The following is a 23,746-nucleotide window of genomic DNA, read 5'->3' as shown; positions in this document are numbered from 1 at the left end:
TTGTGTGGTGGTTGCCCTGGTGCCTTGTGTGGTGGTTGCCCTGGTGCCTTGTGTGGTGGTTGCCCTGGTCCCTTGTGTGGTGGTTGCCCTGGTCCCTTGTGTGGTGGTTGCCCTGGTCCCTTGTGTGGTGGTTGCCCTGGTCCCTTGTGTGGTGGTTGCCCTGGTCCCTTGTGTGGTGGTTGCCCTGGTCCCTTGTGTGGTGGTTGCCCTGGTCCCTTGTGTGGTGGTTGCCCTGGTCCCTTGTGTGGTGGTTGCCCTGGTCCCTTGTGTGGTGGTTGCCCTGGTCCCTTGTGTGGTGGTTGCCCTGGTCCCTTGTGTGGTGGTTGCCCTGGTCCCTTGTGTGGTGGTTGCCCTGGTCCCTTGTGTGGTGGTTGCCCTGGTCCCTTGTGTGGTGGTTGCCCTGGTCCCTTGGTTATCAGGTGACACTTATATGGTTATCCTAGTCCGTTAAATCTACTGTTTGGGGCCCCCTACACCTCTACCAAATCTGCCCTATGGTTCTCTATACTGATGTCCATAGATGTGTTCAATCTAGGATACACAAGTAATGCCAATGTATCTATAGACTCCTGTGACTAATATCTGTATAAATAGAAATATGTCCAAATATCTATAAACTGTGACTAATATCTGTATAAATAGAAATATGTCTAAATAGCTGCATTTATGACAGCTGTAAATTGACTTTGAATCTAATTATGTACCTGGCAACACTGATTTCATCTCCATCCCTTATGGAAAAAGCATAAAAAATAAAATAAAAAAAGAAACCTAATTAAGTAAAGGTCTTGCTGGTCGGTCAGTCACACGTTACCTGGGAAACTGATAAAACCTCTTTTTCAAGGCTTTTAATTGCTAGGATAAGGCTTGCACATACTTTGTTATAGCGGCGGCGGCGGCGGGGGGGGGGGGGGCAGTCTTATCCTCAGGCAGGGTCCAGCTGCTCCCCTGTTGTCGTTCTTTAATTTGAATGCTGTCAAAAAGATAATAATTTGGGCTCCCACCCCATCTATTTGATCATGCACTATATGTTCATGGTACCACTATCCTTTTCCTTCAGTATTCTTAAATCTATGACTTTAATGGGGTGAGGCGTTATAGGGTTAGGTGTGTGTATGTATGTATGTGTATGTATATATATGTATGTGTATATATATGTATATGTGTGTGTATATATATATATATATATATATATATATATATATATATATATATATATATATATATATATATTTATATTTATTTATTTTTTCTTTCTTTGAAACCAAGTATTGTGCTAGAGTGAAGGAGCCGTTTAAATAAGAGTTTAGTTTGTGATAGAGATGGTGGGGTGACCAGGGGAGGGCTGCCAAATTTTAGCCTGGGGGACAAGGCTCACCGCAGCAGCCTATTAGGGGGGAAATTAAGGTAGCCCAGTGTCTCAACCCAAGGTAGCCTGCTATTCCCCTGCATGGCACCCAAATTATCTGCACCACCAAGTTACATCACCTGTGTCCCAAGATCTACAAAGAAGTTTTGTAAAAGTAACCTCCATGTGCAAGGACCCTCTCTTCATTTACACCCAGGCGCTAGCCAGGGCAACTTTACTTAAATGGTTTGTTAGGGATGGCTTACTCTGACGTAGCGGTCACCGGATTTACAGTTCTCACTATTTATGCAATCATCTGTATCTACCTGTTACCTCTGTACAGTGGAGGCAGCATTGTATAGGATGGACCAATATGATAACGCAGCCCATTACTTCACTCGGAACCTGTGAACCATCACTTGGTGATGTCACCGGCTCTTAGTGAATTGATAGGTTGCAGTCTCATGAATATTCATCTCACTGCTCGGTTTAAGCAACAGATAGATGCATTTAACAATAGACATTTTGACAACTGTTATGCTGACCGGATTGGGAAAATACATATTCATCTTTATGTCAAATGTCACTTCTCTCGGCAAGAATTGGATTATTTATTTAGCTCGGTCTGACACAAAAGTTTACTTGCATTTGCGTTTTCAAATATGACTTATTAATGGAGTCTACAACACGGGTGGCTGACCTACATCCGCTCCATTGTTTATATACAATGTAATAAATGTTAGTACTTGGGTTCACTGCTGACCTTTCACTGAAATAGGAAAGATGTGGAACATGAATGATGTTTGTAATTTTTATTTTTTTGTTGCAAGAGAAATTAAGTCGGTTACGTTTAAATGTGAATGTTGATCTGTTTTACAGGCTGTTCCCTACTCCAGAGAATTTAAGCAGAAATATGATTATTTCAGGAAAAAATTGAAGAAACCTGTAAGTAGTTCTATGATTTCTCCACAATCTGTGCAGTTTCTGTAATTGTGTTACCTGCTCCTTAGTTGTGACTTCAGTGTATTCAAATGGACTGGTCTTCATCATTACCATTTATTTATATAGCGCCACTAATTCCGCAGCGCTGTACAGAGGACTCATTCGCATCAGTCCCTGCCCCATTGGAGCTTACAGTCTAAATTCTCTAACATACACACAGACAGACACACAGACCAAGGGTAAATTTGTTAGCAGCCAATTAACCTACCAGTATGTTTTTGGAGTGTGGGAGGAAACCGGAGGAAACCCACGCAAACACGGGGAGAACATACAAACTCCTCACAGATAAGGCCATGGTCAGGAATTGAACTCATGACCCCAGTGATGTAAGGCAGAAGTGCTAACCACTGAGCCATGCTCGCTAAACCAATATTCCTGAGCATACAGCCTATCCACTGCTTAGGAATAAGTGTTATTACTGACACAGTGCCTCATGCCTCAGGTACCTCACTGCTTACTAGTGAAATGATAGCCTGCATTGTCATGAATATAGGCTTATCCCACAACACGGCTGCCTCAATTGGAGTCCTGTTACAAAGTGCACTGCGAAACGCGTTGGTTTTCACCAAGGTGCCAGAGTGATCTTCACGGCGCATATGAAGTTGCAAAATCCAATTTTTAGCCCACAGAAATGGGGACCCCTACTTATGCGAGGGCAGATCCCCACCGCAAGTTAAGTATGCATACACTGAAGGGTAGCATGCGCTTTGGACATGTGGCTTAGTCTAACTCCAGTTTTGATTTCGCAGGGGGGCACCACACTCATCACCCTCTTTATTAAACTTTAACCATCTCAGGTTCTAAAGCTATTATTATTAGCGTTTATTTATAGAGCGCCACAAGGTTCCATAGCGTTGTACATGGTGGTAGTACAAACAAGGTAGACCAATAGTAGAAACACTTTTATTTCCCCCAGCTTCTCTCCTCTGTGCAAACGGCTGCCTGCCGCAAAAGCAACCATCTTGCTTCATAAACCTATGCGCCTGACTCAAATCTAGGTGCACTTGCGCAAATTAAGGCTCATAAAAAAAAAAGCTACGTTTGCGCTTCTCTTTGTAAATATCCCCTTGAGGGTGACGGGTAAACATTACCGCAGTAATGGAATTTAGAACTTTACTTTCTTATATGAAGCGATTGAAATCTAGGGGTCAGTAATGTCATAATGCTGGTTGGAACCCAGAAGGTGGCATCTCCTGTAATCCTACTGCTTGGTAAACATGGGTAACCAGGTGTTAGCTATGCAGATACATTGTTTAGCTTCAGCTTAGCAATTCATTTTCCTTAATTAACAAGATGAAAAGATTTCATTTATTTCTGCTAATTAATGAGCTGTGATGAATGATAATGCCTTTTGTCACTGCAAAACACTTAGCATAATTATTCCTACAACTAGCAATTATGATTACGGTTACTAATTACAATAAAGCTGATGTGACGAACGTCACTTTTCTAGACAAGAGAATGGGGAACATTTCACTGGCAGTTTCCTATAAAGTTTGTTTGTAAATAGGTTTCTGAGGGTTTATATTCCTGATAGAGTTGTTACTTTCATCCTTAGACAAATGGCAGGGATCAGCACGTACTTTTTTCGGTGTGTGTACTGTTATATTATATTATTGTCTGTGGTTATTTAGGCATGTTTTAATCTGAACATCCATTTTTAGACCTGTAGCCATGAGTATTATAAACAATAATAAAACAAATAATGTTTTAACATTAATTATCTCTGTGGTGTAAACTCTCATGAGCAGGGCCTTCCCTTTATTTTCACATCTGCATTTCTTTTGGCGACCTTGTCCCTGGTTTCCCTGCTCTCTGACGCTACTGAGCACTGTGTCACCTTACTAATGAACGTTAATTATAGCGACATTCACAGGCTAGAAACAACCTGTTGCTAGGCGCTATCACACAGTGATTTCTTTTGTTAGACTGTTGTGTTATTAAATCTTAGTCAAATATTTTTACTGCAAAATATCTTTCAGAAATATGATTGTCCAAGCTGGAAAACCTTTGTTCAATCGCCCACCCACTCTGTGATACAATTGGAATCGGTCTCTCTCCCTTGCGCACTCGCCATATGAAATTTTTCAGATGTAGATTGTAATCTACCGTTCGTTGAGTGAATAGAAAATTTGGGAAAAGATGTTTCGATTAAACTAATAGAATTATTGCATGAAAACTGTTCACAGAACTAGAACCAACCTGTAGCCAATCATAGTATTAGGATGTAGAGATGCCCAGAATGAACTTGTAGCCAATTAAAACATTAGAACGTTCACAGGGAAGGAACCTATAGCCAACCAGAATATTGGCACGTCCACAGGTCTATTGCCATCCTATAGCCAATCAGAATATTGGAATGTCCTAAGGGCTAGAACCAACCTATAGCCAACCAGAACATGAACTTCCAGATGGTTAGAACTAACCTGTAGCCAACCACAACATTAGAATGTCCTCAGAAGTAGAACCAACCTGTACCCAACCAGAACATGAACATCCACTCTGCTAGAACCAACCTGTAGCCAACCAAAACATTAGAATGTCCTCAGAAGTAGAACCAACCTATAGGCAACCAGAACATGAAAATCCACTCTGCTAGAACCAACCTGTAGTCAACAAGAACGTTAGAATGTCCACACGGCTAGAATTAACCTGTAGACATTCACAACACAAGTTCACAGAGCCAACTGTAATAGAAACAGCAAATATATATATATATATATATATATATATATATATATATATATATATATATATATATATATATATATATATATATATATAAATGTGTGATGTGTGAAACACAATTCTGTAATGAAGCTTTTATTAAATACCTATTGAAAATCCTGGTTAACCAATGTTGCTATGCCACCAAGCAAAATGGTTGGTGCTTTCAGACGTTTGCTCATTGACTTTAATGTGACGGCAGCTGGATGTGTAGAAAGGTTGTTTTTTTTTAATTGAAGTTGGTTGTTGTATTGGCCGTTAATCATCATCAACATCACAGCATCTAATCCCCTTCTCAGGCGGACATACCAAACAGATTTGAGATGAAGCTCCACAGAAACAACATCTTTGAAGAATCGTATAGGAGGATCATGTCGGTGAAGAGGCCAGATGTCCTTAAAGCACGGCTGTGGATAGAGTTCGAATCTGAGAAAGGCTTGGATTATGGTGGAGTGGCCAGAGAATGGTTCTTCCTTTTGTCCAAAGAAATGTTTAACCCGTACTATGGACTCTTCGAGTACTCTGCTACGTAAGTTCATTAGCCGGCTCGGTATTTAACTGAAATGTTTTCCTTATTCAAACACTTTTAACATATGTTTTTATTAGAATTGTGCAATGTACATGACAGCAGGTATCCTGTAGCAGTGATCACATTTCCGGTATCGAAAGACGATGATCCTTGGAAATAGAACCAAAATAGTAAAACGAAATACAAAAATTGAAATAAAATTGTAACATTTGCTATTTTGCATACAAAATAAAATGTGAGATATAAGCTGTAGAGTTACAACCTTCTGTAGCCAATCACAGCATTAGAATATTAACAGCAGCACAAACCTCATTTGTTTTGTTATATAATGTCCCTTCCTTATAATACTCATTCTCGTCCACTTAATCTCTTCTTAGTTATGGGCCACCACAGTGTTGGCCATTTTGGAGAGCCCATATCGATGGTTGACTTAATATAAAGTAACAGTTGATGAGGTTGAAAAAAAAAAGACACCAGTCCATCAAGTCCAACCTATTTTGGATCTTCTGTGATCCCTCACTTATAATTTAAATTAATCCTGATTAAGCAACCGCCAATCTATTTCAATTGGGGAGGAAAAAAAATCCTTCCTGACCCAATATCGCAGACCTATTTCTCCCTGGATCCACTACTATCCTTCATTTTAATTAACAGTCATAACCCTGGATACCCTTTTCCGTTAAAAATTTGTCTAACCCTTTCTTAAACATATCGATTGAATCTGTCATCACAACCTTCCCTGGCAGTGAATTCCATATCTTAACTGCCCTTACTGTAAAGAACCCTTCCTTTGCTGGTTGTGAAACTTCCTCTCCTCTAACCTTAGGGGTTGACCGCGTGTCCTGTGTACAGTCCTTGGGGTAAAAAGTTCCCATGAAACTTCTTTATATTGACCCTTCATTTTTTTTGTACATAGTAATCATTAGATGCCTCTTTTCTAAAGTAAAAATACCTAAACTAGCTAACCTTTTCTCATAACTTAATGACTCCATACCCTTTATCAATTTTGTTGCCTTTCTCTGACAAGTTTCTGTTTCCAAAATGTCTTTTGTTTACAAAGTAGTGCCTAGAACAATTAATAGTGGCCATTAATGGAGAAGAGCCACACTCTCCTGAGTGTGTCACTGTCATTGGATGTTAGTCTTGTTTTGGGACAAGGACCTGGCCCCACAATCCCTATACTTCACATTCTAAAGGAACGCTGTGTACATCTAAATGTTAAGGGCATAGGAATGGGGAATCCTGTGACTTCACTAGAATGTTCCCTAGTGTATTACAGTTTAGGGAAAGTGAGTAGAGACCCTCAGCCAGCCTGCACTAATAGGTAAAGTGCATGTGGCTATTAGATCCAGGTTACATTGAATCTATAAGTATTGGCAATAGAGAAGACCAACTTGAATCCTATAGGTTACCCCTGGCAAAAATAAATAAATTAAACTTTTAAAAAAAAAATAGTAAAAAATTAAATCCTGTTGTCTTTCACTGATATATATATATAAATATATATATATATATATATATATATATATATATATATATATATATATATATATATATATATATATATAGGTTGAGTGAACAAAAACGTAACAAATGGAATACTATTCCAAGTTGGCCAAACACATCTTAAATAGCTGAAAATGGGTCTGATCGTTGAGGTGCAGGATAAATCTGTCCCAGAATCCTCTCCTTCCCCTCGAGCTCCGGTAGGATCACTGATTATGATAAACTTGGCAGGAGTCTCTCTGAGAGTCTTTGACATTTACATAAGATAGTAAATTATAGCCTACGTTAGGAGAACTGCAGAAGAGGAGACTGATGTAAGTAACTGTACATTACCCATCTATAAATATATACCTCTCCGTGGAGTTTTAAAATGATTGCTTTCATTCTGAGAGCTTTGTTCCTCTAAATTATTAATAATAAAAATACACTTGAAAAATGACATTATATATGGAACAAATCTGATTTCTTCACCTCCCACAGGGACAATTACACGCTGCAGATAAACCCCAACTCTGGTCTTTGCAATGAAGATCATCTTTCGTATTTCACGTTCATCGGGAGAATTGCCGGCCTTGCAGTGTTCCATGGGAAATTACTAGATGGTGAGTATATTCGTCACGTGAAGTCACTTGTGTAAGCCATGAGGGTATATCACCTGCCCACCGTTCACCGATCAGAGCTAACCTGACATACACTGCTAGCCAAAGCTGGAGGAGAATCACATTTCTTAATGTTATTGCAAAAATTGGAGTTATAGATGATGCACGAGTTTCCCAAACGTCTGTTGCAGCACTTTATTCTGGACAGTTTGATCAATATCGCTATAACTGTGTTACTAATGCAGATTGCAGAAGACCTGAACTGAGAGATTACTGCAATGCATGCACGTCCTACAACAGAAAGTCGTTCCAGGCCTTTTATTACACAAATTCAATTTACATAATGAAACCTTCAGATTGCTCATTAAGTCCCACTTCTAGATCATCCATCTTTTGATGATGTCATCGCGGTGCAGTGTGAATTGGGGTGTATCTGCTGATTGACACGTGCGCAGTAGCTAATTACCAGCAGCAATAGCGCATGCCTGAGTAGAAGGCATTACATATCTCTGGTGGGCACAACCAAGCTGTGCCCCTCCACCCCCCTCTTCAAAAACCTGCTTTGCTAGTCTAGAAATTGGAGCTGCTTAGGTCATTTCTTAATTAACCTGTCTTAATGTACCAAGGCAACCTATACTGAGACTCCAGCCACGTTTGGGGGTCAATTGGGCGATAGTCATCATACAGTCTGATTGTCTCATTTCTATACTGGAAGTTGCAGTGCATTGTGGGAGATCATGTTATGTGTTGCTAATCATCTTATCACTCGCTTATGTATCATTTTTATCATGTTTATTCTGTGTCCTGATGTTAATTTTCACTGTGCGTCATCCTGTTACTGACATGTTGTTTCTGTATTCCTGTAGGTTTCTTTATTCGACCGTTTTACAAGATGATGTTGGGAAAACAGATAACATTGAAAGACATGGAGTCTGTGGTATGTTACTGGATGAAAATAAGAGAATAACAATAGCTTAGAGCACACAGGGAGGTCCCGCCCCTCTGCTGTCCCCTTTCCTCTCTCCTGGCCAGTCATCAGGGTACCGTTACATAGGCAAACCAAGGGGGGTTTCCTAGTGCTTGGGAACCCCCATCCCAGCCTGGGGTACTGTATGCTTGAGTTGGCTGGACCCTGCCCCGGGACCAGCCACTTTGCAGATTGCAGACAGAAACGATCTGCACACACTGTTCACAGCCATTTCTCGACAACAAGTATTGAAAGCAGCAAGAACAGGTAGGAGAGAGCAGGACAGTCTTTCACCTGTTCTGACACACTCAGTCAGGACTTTGTCCTGATTGTAGGGACAGTTGGGAGGTATGTCCTGCTTCACACAGCTCTGCTCAAAAAGGGAGAGCTGTGTGCCCCTAACAGTAGTGCACGCAGCATTGCCCATGTATATGATGGGGATACGAAGAGTTGGAGAGCAGCCAATCACTGTCTAAAATTATAGCTATGCCCTGAAGCATGCTGGCCACGCCCACTGGCGGCGTGGTGTGGAAACCTCCCTCTACAAATCCTGCGTTTGCCCCTGCGTTACTGCAGGAAGGTGCGTAGGAGACTCGTGTCATCCTGCCCCCATGTCTTATCAGTGACTGCAGAGCACCCCATGCCCGGGAGCCGTCAGGATTGGTGGGTTGAGAACCTCATCGTCGCCGCTACTAGGATGGTGGATCAGCCCACAGGTGGCTTTGTATAGTTTTGGTGAGCACAGAATTTTAAAATAAAATAAATAAATCAAGCCGCGATTGTATCAAATAAATGTTTATCCATCAAAGCTGGGAAAGAGACGTGTTCTACAGATGTCCAGAGTGCTTAGTAAATGGTGTAATAAGTAAATTACACTCGTGTGTAATAAAGGAGTATGCTTTGTGTCCACACAGATTAGTTGGTGGAAAGTGTAGGACCTATGACAAAAAAAAAAATCAGCTTGTACCACTGAAGAGTCACTGAATCCACTGACAAGGGAGATTCAGTTCTAGAGTGATGTCTCTGAAACCTCTATGGTAACACATTGCGCTGTTGTTTTGGCAGGAGTCGCCCCTTGTTTTTCCTCGCACCCCTCAGAAGTGCGCAAAGAAATTAGCAGAAATTCCTACGGCAGCCAAACGTCGCCCACATTTGATTCACCCTTACCCCCCCCCCCCCCTATTATATCCCCTTCCCATCTTGCATTGTTTATTCTGCATCACCTGAATTTTGCCATAATTGATTGACAGAAGCAAGTTATTTGCACTACAAAAATGGGCTAAATGTTTTAATTTTCCATATAACGATGATCTGTGATTGAGTGTAATACAATTTCCTTTCCTAGGATGGTGAATACTACAATTCTCTGAAATGGATCTTAGAAAATGACCCCACTGAGCTGGATCTCATGTTCTGTATAGATGAAGAAAACTTTGGTCAGGTATGTAAACTTATACACAGATACTTACACATATATTATTCACATCCTTCGTTAATTAACTTGTACGCACACTTCACTCGGTTTTTTTTCTTTCGGGAAAATATCAATTTTGGGGAACAGAAAAGACGATTTGTAAATTATTGTTAAATTACAGCTGTCTTCTGCTTGAAAAATTAGCATATATCAAATTTGTTCCTAACGTAACTATTCATGGGCTGTATCGCAGGCAGCCATGACTACTGTTGCTTGTTGCAGAGAAGCTGGGGGGGGTTTATTGATTAAATTTTAAAGGAATGCAAAATCCTGCAGAGAGGTAGAGAAGTAGGACAGGTCTTCAAGATAGATAGGAAGTAGACGGCTTACTCACTTACCAAGGGGAGATGACATACTTTATTAGAACACAGTGCGGGAGTAATCTCCGATGTGAAGACCATACGAGGGAAGTGGAAAACTACAAAAGAGCTAAATGAAAACCTATAATTTAAATCTGGTTTTCATGCATTGGCAAAATCATCCTATTATTAAATGATCGTTATGGCTGTAAACCAAAGAAAGTAATGGACTTCCCCTTTAACATTTGTATAGTTCAACAAACCCCACTTCTAGATTCCCTCTAATTTTAAATCCCAATATCTTCATTTTTGCGTTGCAATACCAATACGACTTGGCGAATAATTCTTTCCAATCATGTTGTCTCTTTTTGATATATAATGGATGGTTTTTGGTTAATTTCTACACTCCTCTCCCTTAATTGGTCTGTATTATCTTATATTGTATAACCAGCAGTAATAATACCGTGTTATCCGTTCATGAATAATTCTGCTCCCCTTTGTTTTTCAGACTTACCAGGTTGATTTAAAGCCAAACGGGTCGGATATGGTTGTGACGAATGAAAACAAGAGGGAGTACATTGAGTAAGTCTTCGTGTTTATTGTAACTATTTAATTCATTGATTCTTGTATCGCATAATTACTTCAGAACCGAGCATGTGTGTTTGTGTTTCTCCTATTAGTACTTAATTCCTGGGAACAATAGCAATCAGGAGACAAACATGAGGGTTGTACCCCCAAGTTTGCCATATTAAAATCACTATTAGAGAAAACTTACTTTATACATTAATTATACTGACAAAATATATAGCTTTGTTAGAGTTTCTAAATAGACGCACTATCGAATGCATCCGCACGGGCCTATTAAAGTCCAGTTTCCAAGTCAGCCCCAAATGGCTTTGTGTTCTAAGTGGACATTGGTGTATTTGTAGTTAAACACAACCTTATGTAGTCGTATTTCTCTTATGTACAAGTGTTGGCCTAGTATACAAAGTTTCCCTTTATAGAAGGGAAATACTGTAACTTTGATCATAACTAGATCAACCATTATCCCAAGTAATAGCAAAACACTTTATTTATTTTATTTATTTGTTCAATGGTCTGCAAGAAGAGGGTGGGTGGGACTCATCAGAGTTTACATCATACTTGCCAACTTTGGCAGTAGGATTTCCAGGAGGGGGATCATCATTAGGGCGTGGTCATGCGGGTCGCGTCGTTAGACCCTCCCCATGTCAAACATTTTTTTAATATCAAATACTTTTTCAATATCGGCCTATCACAACAGGGGGCAGGCCAGGATTACACAGTTATCTACGCCCCCACCCACTTTACCAACGAAGAGGCCACAATGCGGAAGAGTAGGCAAAATTCTGAAGTCTCCCGGACATTCTAGGAGAGTAGGCAACTATGGTTTACATAAATTAGACTAGTTTAGTTGTAGGCTTGCAGTATCTCATCTAGTCATAATCCACTCCCAAGGGGTCATTTTTGGGACTGGATGACCTCAAAGGTGATCATAAATATACTTATTTGTTTAAGATGTTAAGACATCAGTTGGTTTCCTTGTGTCAGATTTACTTCTGGATTCCAGGTGTCTTAGAGGCCACTAACAAATGTTTAAAAGACCACAAAATACTAATAAAAAAAAATTGTTATCCCTAAACTCTTACCCCAACTATTGCCACAGAAACCATAAGTGTGGCGGCATTTCTGTGACCAGCCAATGATGGCTTCCCAGTGTTTTATTTATTTATTTTCATAGCATTTAACCAGGAATAAGACGTTCTCAAGTATGTCCTGGATATGTCATATACAGTTGTGATCTAGTACAGACAAATGCATTACAAGTACAAACGTGGTTTATAGAAGAATAGTGTCTAGCCAGCAGTACTGCTCAGTACAGCGCAGCCATTGGGTGATGTTTTGGGACATAATAAAAATAATTTTGTTAGTCCTTTAATGGCCAGTTCAAGATTAGCTGCTTAGTCAGTTACTTTTAGACGTCCTAGCTTTGTACTGGGTGGGGTGGCGGTGATTTCTAAGAGGGGTCCTCATCCACCCTTACATTACAGAAAAATAATTCGGAGTTACAGGTGAGCTAATCTCATCCATAAAAATGCCAAAACACCAAATAAGCTTAACCGGCTTCACCACTGTTTTGGAAACGGAACTCTGTCGTTAGCTTCGGAATATTGGTGGTTAAATAAGAATCGCCCAACTGTGAAGTGTAAAGTAAGAAGTCAGCTTGACATTAAATTGTATAAAACCCGCAGGTACATTGAGAATACTAGAAGGATGTGATCACACGTTAATGTCTTTTTCACACATTAGTCCCGATTGTCTGTTTCTAACAAAACCTCCCCAGCTGCTTGTTTTACTTACATTTTCTAAGCCGTTGACTCATCGAGGGTATAAAAATACATTATTCAGACTGAACCTTTACAAGGGATTGTGATGTAATTTTCATTTACATTTGAAATTCAAGGACAGTTTCTATAGAGAGAGTCTGCGGGTCTGGTTAATATTTTATTAATGTACCCAAGGGGCATTAGCACAGTGTGTCTTGCAGAGAATTATTACAAGATGGATTTAGATGTTACAGAAAGGTAAAGCATATCTGCGTTTTTAATCAATGCACCAACACTGCCTGTAGAAAACGGAATTCTCTTTGTAAATGTTTCTTTTGTTGTTCTTTGCAGCCTTGTTATCCAGTGGAGATTCGTGAACAGGGTACAGAAACAGATGAATGCATTTTTAGAGGTGCGTTCGCATTGTATTTTCACTCCTTTTTTTTTTTTTTTTTTTTTAATAGGAGAACTGTTCCCAATCCATAAGTACGGTGTATTTCTTTTGTGAATATTAATGGATCATTCATATAAAAGGATCCCTATGCCTTCGCATATTTTAATTTATTTACAATAGGGAGAATGAACGTCTTGCTTACTGGCCGAGGTAGAAATCCCGGGGACATTGCTGAGATAATGACATACTTCCGATGGCCGACCATAGACTGTCGCCACCTAGTGGTCATAATGTTCATGAAAATTTGCCTCTCGCAGGCAGATGGAGTAGACTTGAGTGTATCAATGATCAAATCACTATTCAGGGCAAAGAGTTTCATTTCATATTTAAATCTACTGCAGAATTGCAACCAGAGCAAGCGAAGAACATCTTGATTAACAGTAATGTTTAAAGGGACAAATATATATATTTTTAAAAATGTTTCTGCAATTTATAGAGCAAATCATTGCTTTTGATCTTGGATCCTCTCTAGCGTTATCTTGTGAGTATTCTCACAGAAGTAAGTTTCCTGAAAAGTGATTAAAGGTAGATAAAGTGGGTGAATAAATTGTAAAAATAAAAAATTATGCTTAAAAATATATAAGCAAGTGAAATAAGAAAGATTGGTACTCCCAAGCACAAGGGATTTACTGACGCGTTTTGCCAGATTCTCTGACCTGCTCTGTGAACTTCAGCAAGTTAGAACTTTTTTTTAAAAAGGGTTGAGATAGTAAGATGAGTGCACAGAACACATTAAGGGTTGACGGCATAAAATAGATTTATACAATTAAATCTCCTGCACTTACTAGTTTGTCTCTATGCGGAGGCTGCACATAGACAGTGTATCGGTGTCTCTGACGTCAGTATGTTTTATAGAAGGCCGTCATCGTGTGATTACCCTCTTACCCTCTCATCTGAGTCACTCTTTTACTTTCCAGAAAAACATTACCCAGACCATTTACGAATAGGCAACATGTGTTCTTCTAGACCTGTGTTGGCTAACCTGTGACTCTCCAGGTGTTGTGAAACTACAAGTCCCAGCATGCTTTGCCAATAGATAGCAGTTTATTGCTGGAAGGGTATGCTGGGACTTGTAGTTTCACAACACCTGCAGTGTCACAGGTTAGCCAACACTGTCCTAGGGCAAAGTGAACACATAGGTTTGTCTGGATGTAATATACTCTGTGTCATATTGCCGACCAGGGGGGAGAACCTTGTGTATCTGCAGTTGTGAGGAGCTGAATGGCCAAATCTAAACATATCACAGCATGTAGAATGTAACTCAATAAACTGATTGCTGAAGAGAGTGCATAATTGGTTGTTTTATATATGTGTGATCTTAGTACTGTGTATAAAGCCTTATCCTGTAGAAAAATGTAGTAGTTTGTGCACCAATTAGTGTAAGAAATACACCAACTGAGACGAGACGCCAGTGTAAGTTCTGGGTGTAGCGAACGGCAGTAATGACAGGTTGAGGAACAATCTGTTCTTTGCAGCAGTCAGTACATCCCACCTGGATAGCATGAAGTTATTCCCCGGGTATTTAATAATATCCTTCACATGTCTTTAAGTTTGAGGCACTGTGGGGAGTATTCAATTGTCAGCGAGATTTTATTTTTCCCGCCGTGTTAAAAGAAAAAAAAAATCAAAAAAAATCTCCGGCGAGTTTTTGCCGGCAATAGCGACCGTTTTGAGTTAGCGCAGCGGGAAAACTCGTGCAATTCAATTGAAAAAAGAGGGAACGCTGCCCCTGCGCGTTATAAATTGTGTTTGCGAGATTTTAGGGGAGTGAAGGGGAGTTTTAATGCGATCATGTATAACACAAAAAAAATGTTTAGCATAGATTTCCATACATTAGATTGCATTACACATTGATAATATCTACATTACAGCACTTTCTTTAGCATATTTTTTAATTTAACTATTTTTTACCATATAATCATCTATACCATGTCAAAACACATTACTATATTCATATTTGTACCAAAAACATACATAAATGTAATTAAATAGTGATTTTATTTTTATTTATTTTTTATTTATTTTTTATTTAAGTTAGGAATTAGTGATAAACATAAGTTTTTAACTTTTTTTCCCACATTTTTACATGATTTCCAATACTTTTCAGAGTTTTTTTTATTTTTAACACACCCCAAGGAGGTGCGAGATAAAACGGCATATTTTCCTGTTTAACCCGCCTCGTTAAAAAACAATTAAATAGCTTTTAACGCGGCTGCCTCTCACCCACCCTATGCAATAGACCACCTACTGGAGCGCGAGAGGACCGTTTCATGAAAAAAAAACGTAGCGTTAAAAATGGAATTACGTTAAATGACTTAACACGCTCAAAAAAACGACTCCCTGACAATTGATTATCCCCCTAAGATTGATTCTCCGGGGACTGTACATTATTTTGGGGCGAATTTCAAAATTGGCTGGATCGATTTGCCCATATCATCTCATCAGATGGATATTTAACATATTTATTGTGAAGAAATCACTTCTGTTCTAATCACCAACGGTCTCCTTTTGTCTAACGCTTATGATGCAAATGATACAAACGGGGTCCTCACTGTTCATGTTTGAGAAATGTAAGACTTTCATTGGCGGGTTCATTTGTTGCCATATAATACATTGGAAAACTATTCCCAATATAACACAAATATTTATTGTTATTCACAGGGTTTTACTGAACTCATTCCTATTGATCTAATAAAGATCTTTGATGAAAACGAGCTGGAGGTATGTATGCGACTGTTCCTTGTATATTGTGTTTTGTTGAATTCTGTGTTACCCGCTTTTAAACACCCCATTAATTGGACTCTTAACACTATTATTTTTTATTTCCCTTTTGTATGTCTCTAATGTAAATATTGAGGAATGAGATATAAAATATTCTTGTTTTATTACTTGACCTTGTTGCCCTGATGCTGCGAGTACGTTTTCTTGTAAAGCTCATTGTTTAGCACAGATCCATTGTTTGCCTTCTCAACTCCAGAGGCAACCTTTCAATTTTTTTTTAAAGTTTGTCATTCCTCTTACCCAAATACATTAGCTTTGGAGTGATGTATGACGTCATTAGAGGTCTTGATCAGATCTAGAAAGATGGAAGATGTCGAAATATAGGCAGAGAAGACGCAACCACCCCACTGAATTTGCTGGACAATCCATGTTCCTATATTCTGCCATGTTCTGTCATGCTGTCTCCTAAACATTGTCTCCAGCAAGCATTGGGCAACGTCCACATACACATTTGCTTTCCATTTTACCAAATAGCATTTTTATTTCTGTAGCCTATTAAATCCAAAATAATGCAGTTTTTCTGTCTGTTGGTTGGCCTTGGAGGCGGTGGGCCGCCTGGGCCTTGGAGGCGGTGGGCCGCCTGGGCCTTGGAGGCGGTGGGCCGCCTGGGCCTTGGAGGCGGTGGGCCGCCTGGGCCTTGGAGGCGGTGGGCCGCCTGGGCCTTGGAGGCGGTGGGCCGCCTGGGCCTTACAGGCGGTGGGCCGCCTGGGCCTTGGAGGCGGTGGGCCGCCTGGGCCTTGGAGGCGGTGGGCCGCCGCTTGGGCCTTGCAGGCGGTGGGCCGCCGCCTGGGCCTTGGAGGCGGTGGGCCGCCGCCTGGGCCTTGGAGGCGGTGGGCCGCCGCCTGGGCCTTGGAGGCGGTGGGCCGCCGCCTGGGCCTTGGAGGCGATCGGCTCACATTGCACAGATTGCACCCACGTCACCCATGATGGTTTTGTTATTTTAAACATATTCCAACTTGTGTCTCGTGTTGGTGACCAAATTGGCCACAGATTCAGTTCCACATTTGTGCCAGATAAGCAGGTGTGATGTGTAGGTAATATTAGACACAGACCAGTGCATTGTATGAGGCTCATTGTTGACACTTTCTCTGCAATGAATATACTAGTCTACTTATTTTCTGAAACTGTATAGAAAAAAAATACAAATCTATAAAATGACAAACAACCAGCAAAAAACCCTGATAGGTTTACGGACAATTTCCCAGCACACTGCCTATAACGAGTCACGTGAGACCCAGCCGTTGTGCAGGGCTGTTATAGGGACTCGGTGGACCTACACCCAGTGATTCCTGTTCAATAAAATATAAAAATGTTGACTTGACATTGTGTAGTTGCAGCAGTAAAAAGAAAATCTGAAAGAGAAATGTAGTAATGTGTTAAATGTGTAATCTTGACATGGGGTAAAGGCTGAAGACAATGCGTCATCCTTTGGCGGGTGCCTGAGGATAAGCATTTAGGAGAGACAAAGATGGCAACGTGCGCAGGTATCACCCCCCCCCCCCTCCACATCTTCACCCCAGTAGCGCTCGTCCATGCCCCTGACCTGCTACACAGTTCTGATTTTAATGAAAAGTCCTAAATATTACCGTGAACGCTTTAAAAAGTGGAGCTGAGTTTTGAAAGCACAGGAACATAGACATTGATGGGGGTGAAGGAAGTTGTATTTTAAATTAAGGACTAGTTTGTTTCTGCCTACCGTGTATTAGACTGGCATGGAGGGTGAAGCGGCGCTAATAGAGTATTTGCATAAGGCTGCCCGAGCCCTTAATCAGATTCCAAAACGTCATTTTTGATCACGCTCTTTTAAAGTCGTCCCATTGCCTACGCACAGTGAGGGCAGCTATTTTGTGAGCCGAGGCTTTTATTATTATGATGTCACTATGAATCCATGCCGTCACTGGTTCAGCGTACAGCGTTGCTGCCGCCACACCTCCTTACTGAAGGGTGCACTTTAAACCTCGTAGTCCTTACAGCTGACTAAATGTACTGTTCAGTATTCGTCATCTTATTCTATTGCACCAATCTGACAATTTTCCCCTCCAGCTATTAGCAGAGCTAACAGGAAAATTATGCATGTTCTTAATTACAGGTTTCAGCCCATTTATCTTACAACGCTTCAGTTTCACCTAATTGATGAAAGTAGGATAGAAAGTTCTTAGAACAAAGTCTGTAGCATTTATGGAACATATGTGAATAATGGGATTTAGGTGCTTTTAATAATGATGTTTGCTTTAGGAATTCCGAATCCAGTTATTCATGTGTAAATGAGTCTGCTTCACACTTGTACAGGAGTGTTGTTGATGCTCCATTTATCAGCATGTTTGCAGTGGTAAACGAGATGTATATTTATGGAGAATGGTGTATCTGTCACTCCGCAGCTTCTCATGTGTGGCCTGGGAGACGTGGATGTAAATGACTGGAGACAACACACGCTGTATAAAAACGGTTACTGTGCAAACCACCCGGCCATCCAGTGGTACTGGAAGGTAAGATCTTCTCCTTCTTATTTTACAGTCAGTTAATACTCAAATCAATTGTGATAGTTAGACACCGATCATAGTCATAGATCAATGTCTTGCCAATAGATTGTTCAACATATTTACCATTATTTTTTGTAGGTATGTTTTAAGTTTAAGTTTCAGATGGTCAGTATGGTCCCAGCAGCAGGAGATGAGTGCACTGATCATCTACTGTAATTCTGTGAGGACAGGGGCAGTGACATGATGTGAGGAGGGGAATGGAGGCAGCAGGAAGCCAAAAACTGAGCGTTATATAGTGGAAGGAGCAGGGTCCCCCAGCAGCACAGAGTTTATCAGGAGATTAGTGATGTGCAGTGAGGACAGGGCTGCATGTGTCAGGGTCAGTGACATGATGTGAGGAGGGGATTGGATGCAGCAGGAAGCCACAGACTGAGCGTTATATAGTGTAAGGAGCAGGGTCCCCCAGCAGCACAGAGTATATCAGGAGATGAGTGATGTGTCAGTGAGGACAGGGCTGCGTGGGACAGGGGCAGTGACATGATGTGAGGAGGGGAATGGAGGCAGCAGGAAGCCACAGACTGAGCTTTATATAGTGGAAGGAGCAGGGTCCTCCAGCAGCACAGAGAGTATATCAGGAGATGAGTGATGTGTTAGTGAGGACAGGGCTGCGTGGGACAGGGGCAGTGACATGATGTGAGGAGGGGAATGGAGGCAGCAGGAAGCCACAGACTGAGAGTTATATAGTGGAAGGAGCAGTGTCCTCAGCAGCACAGAGTATATCAGGAGATGAGTGATGTGTCAGTGAGGACAGGGCTGCATGTGACAGGGGCAGTGACATGATGTGAGGAGGGGAATGGAGGCAGCAGGAAGCCACAGACTGAGCGCTATATAGTGGAAGGAGCAGGGTCCCCCAGCAGCACAGAGTTTATCAGGAGATGAGTGATGTGTTAGTGAGGACAGGGCTGCATGTGACAGGGGCAGTGACATGATGTGAGGAGGGGAATGGTGGCAGCACAAATGTTTATACATCCAACTTGTTTACAAAGTGAAGTCACCATGCATTCAGCATGTAAAGGCCCATTTAGACAATGCTTACTCCTGTATTCAGGGAATGTTAGTTGCACGTAAAGTCAGGCTTGTCAGCTTGCATCCTAGTGATATCTGATCTGAACAGGGAAGGGTCTGAGTGCACAGAGTAAAGGGTTAATGGTCTATAAGGAGCATGGATCGGCTAGCTGCTTGTACAAGCTCCCAGCGCCAGAGGTTGCCCTCTCTCCCCTGCAGTAACATCACAGCCATCATATGAATGAGCCGTGTATTAGGCTATCCAGGTGCAGCTTATATTGGACATGGGGGCTGGTTAGAGGCTTTAAGATTTTGTTGTAGGACTAGGTTTGGTTTTGTGCAATGAGCCGTTCCTCTGCCATGAAGACTTCTACACTCTGCCCTCCAATTTACTGATGGATTTAGGCGAATTAGAATATTTTACTTTTGGTTACATCAGTTCTCGTGTCTACTATAGAAACTTCCGAAGCCGTCTTTTTCCAGAGCCGGGTGTGTAACCAGCAGTGGTTTGTTATGAGACTATTTCTCACTGTTACTTGCTTATGCTAATGCCTACTTTGAAAAGCAATTTTCAGCTTGATAAATTTTCCTTTCTTTGTAATGATGTAATAACATATTTGTGTTAGGCTGTGCTGCTGATGGATGCCGAGAAACGCATTCGATTGCTGCAATTTGTAACCGGGACGTCCCGCGTGCCTATGAATGGATTTGCTGAACTATACGGTGAGTGCACATTATATTGTGAATATAAATGTACTGAATTTATGCCATCAATTACTTTCTGGTTGTCCTCATGTCCGTATAGACTCATAGGGGGGGATTCAATTGGCCGCGTTACTGTAAAAAGTAACGCAGCCCGTGCACTATTACCGATATTGTGGTAATAGTCTGTGTAATTACCGTTAGTACGGTCATTTCAATGCCAGAGATCTGTACTAGAATTGGCGGTATTAGACTTAGTGCAGCGTTGTTTCAGGGGGAATTGAATTCCCCTCAAAGGTAGACATTTATAATAAATAAAGTTGTATTGCCCAGCCAATGATACTGTACTGTTCATGTACTGTTCATTCATTAAACTGTACTACAGAAATTAAACTGGCAGTACTCCCTTATCTATAGAGATTCCTATGGAACAGTTTTCCCATTGTGTTTAAACCTCGCTCGCCATGGTAGGTCAGGACAACGATATATGTTCCTGCTTGTCTGTAGTGATGTTACTGCACAGGTGTACCACCACCATCATTTAGAATTCTTTTCATTTAAATAATGTTAAGATGCTTTGTTGGTGTAAGGTCAGTCTGAAACAGTGCCCTCTTGGTCTGGTCCGTTATTGGCGCTAAATAGGATTTGTGCTCTTGTTTTACAATAGGTTCAAATGGTCCTCAGCTGTTTACCATAGAGCAGTGGGGGAGTCCGGATAAACTGCCCAGAGCTCACACATGGTAAGTTACGTAATGTACATTATGTGGGATCAGTTACTTATTGTTGTACAAAGACATTCAATGATATCGTCCTGCACCTCTCTCCAAATGACAGGTGATAGCTGTATAGTAATGTTACATAGCTCACAGCATTTCAAGTTTCTCAGTCGGGAAAGTGTGTTGCCCCTGAAGAGTAGATGGGGTCACGCAACACTGGGGGTGTCGGTGTGGTTGATGCACATCCCAGCGAGCCTAAGGCCTTTGAAGCTTTAGGACAACCCCAATCTCTTTCTCCTCCACTAAAAAACTCCTGCATTGCCACATGCACCAGTGGCAGGATGGTAAGACACCTGTACACCTCCCAACAATCGTGGCACTTAGGAAAAGGGTCGAGTTGGGACAGTCCCATAAAAGGACAATTGGGAGGGAGGTTGCCATCATTCTTTGTGGAACAACAGCATAGAATGAGCCTGAGAGAAGACATGGACATTTAGTGGTGTTTTATCATTGGTCTGATGTTCCTCCGCAACGGCAGATGCTGGGTGTGTTCAGTGCCGGATATGCCCCAAGGCAGCTGCCTCTTCTGTCTAGCCTTCGTCTTTGCTCTGTTCCACATTGTAGTATCCTAATCGTTTTATCTCTCCAGTCGTAAGTTGTGTTTCGGCAGGAGATATATTGTTTCCTTTTAACTGAGAGAAGCAATCTGGAAATGATGGTAAAATAAAGTTACCGGCTGCCGCTAATTCATTGCATCCTTTTCAGATAAATATATTTCCTCTCCCCCGCGTTACCCTATGACGTATATTTTTTCACCTTTCAGTTCATTCTTTAGATTGTCTCCAATATATTTCCCCCCCGTCTGTTCCCATCTCACCCCCTCCTCCTCGCATTCTCTAATCTCTTGTGAGTCTCTCCCTTTATTAAATTCTTCTGCTGGTCCTACTGTAATACCCGAGACAAGGTTCTTCACTTGCCGAACGGCCGTTACAACCCTAATTAAAAGTGGTAAAAACGGCAAGTTCTTGGATCTTCACACTGGCCCATTTATAATTTAGTGGGCTAATTTAAACAATAGTTGTCCACATTATCCGTTCCAAGGAAGAAGAGATTATACCTAAACATTAAATATTTAAGTACGGTTTTGCAAAAAATTTAGACAACATATTCTAATAAACTATTTCAAGTAGAATTGTTCTATGTTGTTCACGTCTGTAACTCTGTGATCTATTTTGTTTTTCGTCTTTTTAGTATTTAAGTTATCTTTCTTTATTTCAGCTTTAACCGTCTAGATTTACCTCCTTACGACTCGTTTGAAGACTTACGGGAGAAGCTTCTCATGGCGGTCGAGAACGCTCAGGGATTTGAAGGTGTCGATTAAAGCGGGCGCCCTTTTTCCACCCCCCTTAAAATGCAGCTTGCGCTCGAGAATTTGGATGAAATGGACAAAACCAGTAATGACCGAGGGACACTTGCATAAAAAATTTAAATAAAAAATAAACTATGAGAAGAAGAAAAATAACGTCAATAAAACAAAGAGAAAAAGGACCGGGGTGGGGCGGATTGTGCCATTGAGGGTGGGGCGGATTGTGCCATTGAGGGTGGTGCGGATTGTGCCATTGAGGGTGGTGCGGATTGTGCCATTGAGGGTGGTGCGGATTGTGCCATTGAGGGTGGTGCGGATTGTGCCATTGAGGGTGGTGCGGATTGTGCCATTGAGGGTGGTGCGGATTGTGCCATTGATACTTTGTGTCAGTTTACGTAGCATTTTTTTTTTTTTCATGATTGCTACAAACTTTTACTACTATGGAAAAACACATTGGCGGCTTGTACGATGGGACGTTGCTGGCGAAATGGTACAGTTGTAAATGAATGTTGGCAGAGACGGTGTAACCTGTGCCAACTTGGAACCATTTTCTGGTCTTCGATGATGCAGCCCCTGACGCTGGCTCTGCAGTGCAGTTCCCCCAGCTCATCGTTCGTCTTCAGCTCTATGTGGACTGCGGATGGTACTTCTAGAATCCTTACACGCTGTTCGTTGTATACTTAAATTACATTTCAGGAGGACTTTATATATGGGTGCCAGCCCTTAATTCAGATTTTACCTACTTTCTAATGGCAACGAAATGGAACGAATCACTTTTGACGGTATAGTGTTAAAACCCATGTTTACTTTTTAAATGATTTAGACCTATTTTCAAATTTTACTTCATTATAATTAAAGCTGTATATTGTAAAACAAAATTGAACATGAGCCACCTTTCTTTTAATTTCTGACCACACCAAAGCCATCTTGGATTAGGGCACGCCAACAGTGAAACGCGTTAAGCGGCATTTAAGATTCACACATTTTATCTTTTCTTTTTTCCAACCATTGACTGGTGAGTGCAGAGAAATGCGGATTACTGTTTAAATCCATGAGGAGTAATTGTAACATAATCAAAAAAACAAAAACAAACGATCATTTAGCATGTTGATGAATAATTAATAAAGTGTAATATTTATACTATGTACATGTATTATAGATCATCTTGTGGCCAACATGAAGTGCCATTTGTTGTATAACATTGATATTGCGATTGTTTAGAGTTTCCTACCTTTGATTATTTTTGGGGTCGGTGGAACCAAAAAACACTTTTTCAGTGGGAACGAACCCTTGCGCCTCTACTGTTTGTAAGGAAGCCGTTAAATATCTGGTCACCGCTGAAAATGAACACAGATCCCAAACCTCTGTCATCTTCATTTATATAGT

The 23,746-nt window shown here is 41.0% G+C and overlaps 1 protein-coding gene across 15 annotated transcripts in view; it reads left to right on the top strand.

Moving 5' to 3' along the window:
* The window catches only part of NEDD4L (NEDD4 like E3 ubiquitin protein ligase), a 265,091-nt gene extending 241,588 nt beyond the window's left edge, over positions 1-23,503 (top strand). For all 15 annotated transcript variants that reach the window (XM_075185067.1, XM_075185072.1, XM_075185079.1 and 12 more), the window contains 12 exons: positions 2,228-2,293; positions 5,377-5,606; positions 7,593-7,714; positions 8,578-8,648; positions 10,024-10,119; positions 10,960-11,033; positions 13,148-13,208; positions 15,912-15,971; positions 18,410-18,517; positions 20,203-20,299; positions 20,946-21,018; positions 22,273-23,503. In XM_075185067.1, coding sequence (XP_075041168.1) covers positions 2,228-2,293; positions 5,377-5,606; positions 7,593-7,714; positions 8,578-8,648; positions 10,024-10,119; positions 10,960-11,033; positions 13,148-13,208; positions 15,912-15,971; positions 18,410-18,517; positions 20,203-20,299; positions 20,946-21,018; positions 22,273-22,375 — 1,161 coding nt within the window. In that variant the 3' untranslated portion in view covers positions 22,376-23,503. The remainder of the gene's footprint in view (positions 1-2,227; positions 2,294-5,376; positions 5,607-7,592; positions 7,715-8,577; positions 8,649-10,023; positions 10,120-10,959; positions 11,034-13,147; positions 13,209-15,911; positions 15,972-18,409; positions 18,518-20,202; positions 20,300-20,945; positions 21,019-22,272) is intronic.
* The last annotated feature ends 243 nt before the right edge of the window (positions 23,504-23,746 follow it).

Source organism: Mixophyes fleayi, chromosome 1 (assembly GCF_038048845.1).
Source record: "Mixophyes fleayi isolate aMixFle1 chromosome 1, aMixFle1.hap1, whole genome shotgun sequence".
NCBI lineage: Eukaryota > Metazoa > Chordata > Amphibia > Anura > Limnodynastidae > Mixophyes > Mixophyes fleayi.
This window is presented reverse-complemented; position numbering and strand designations above follow the sequence as displayed.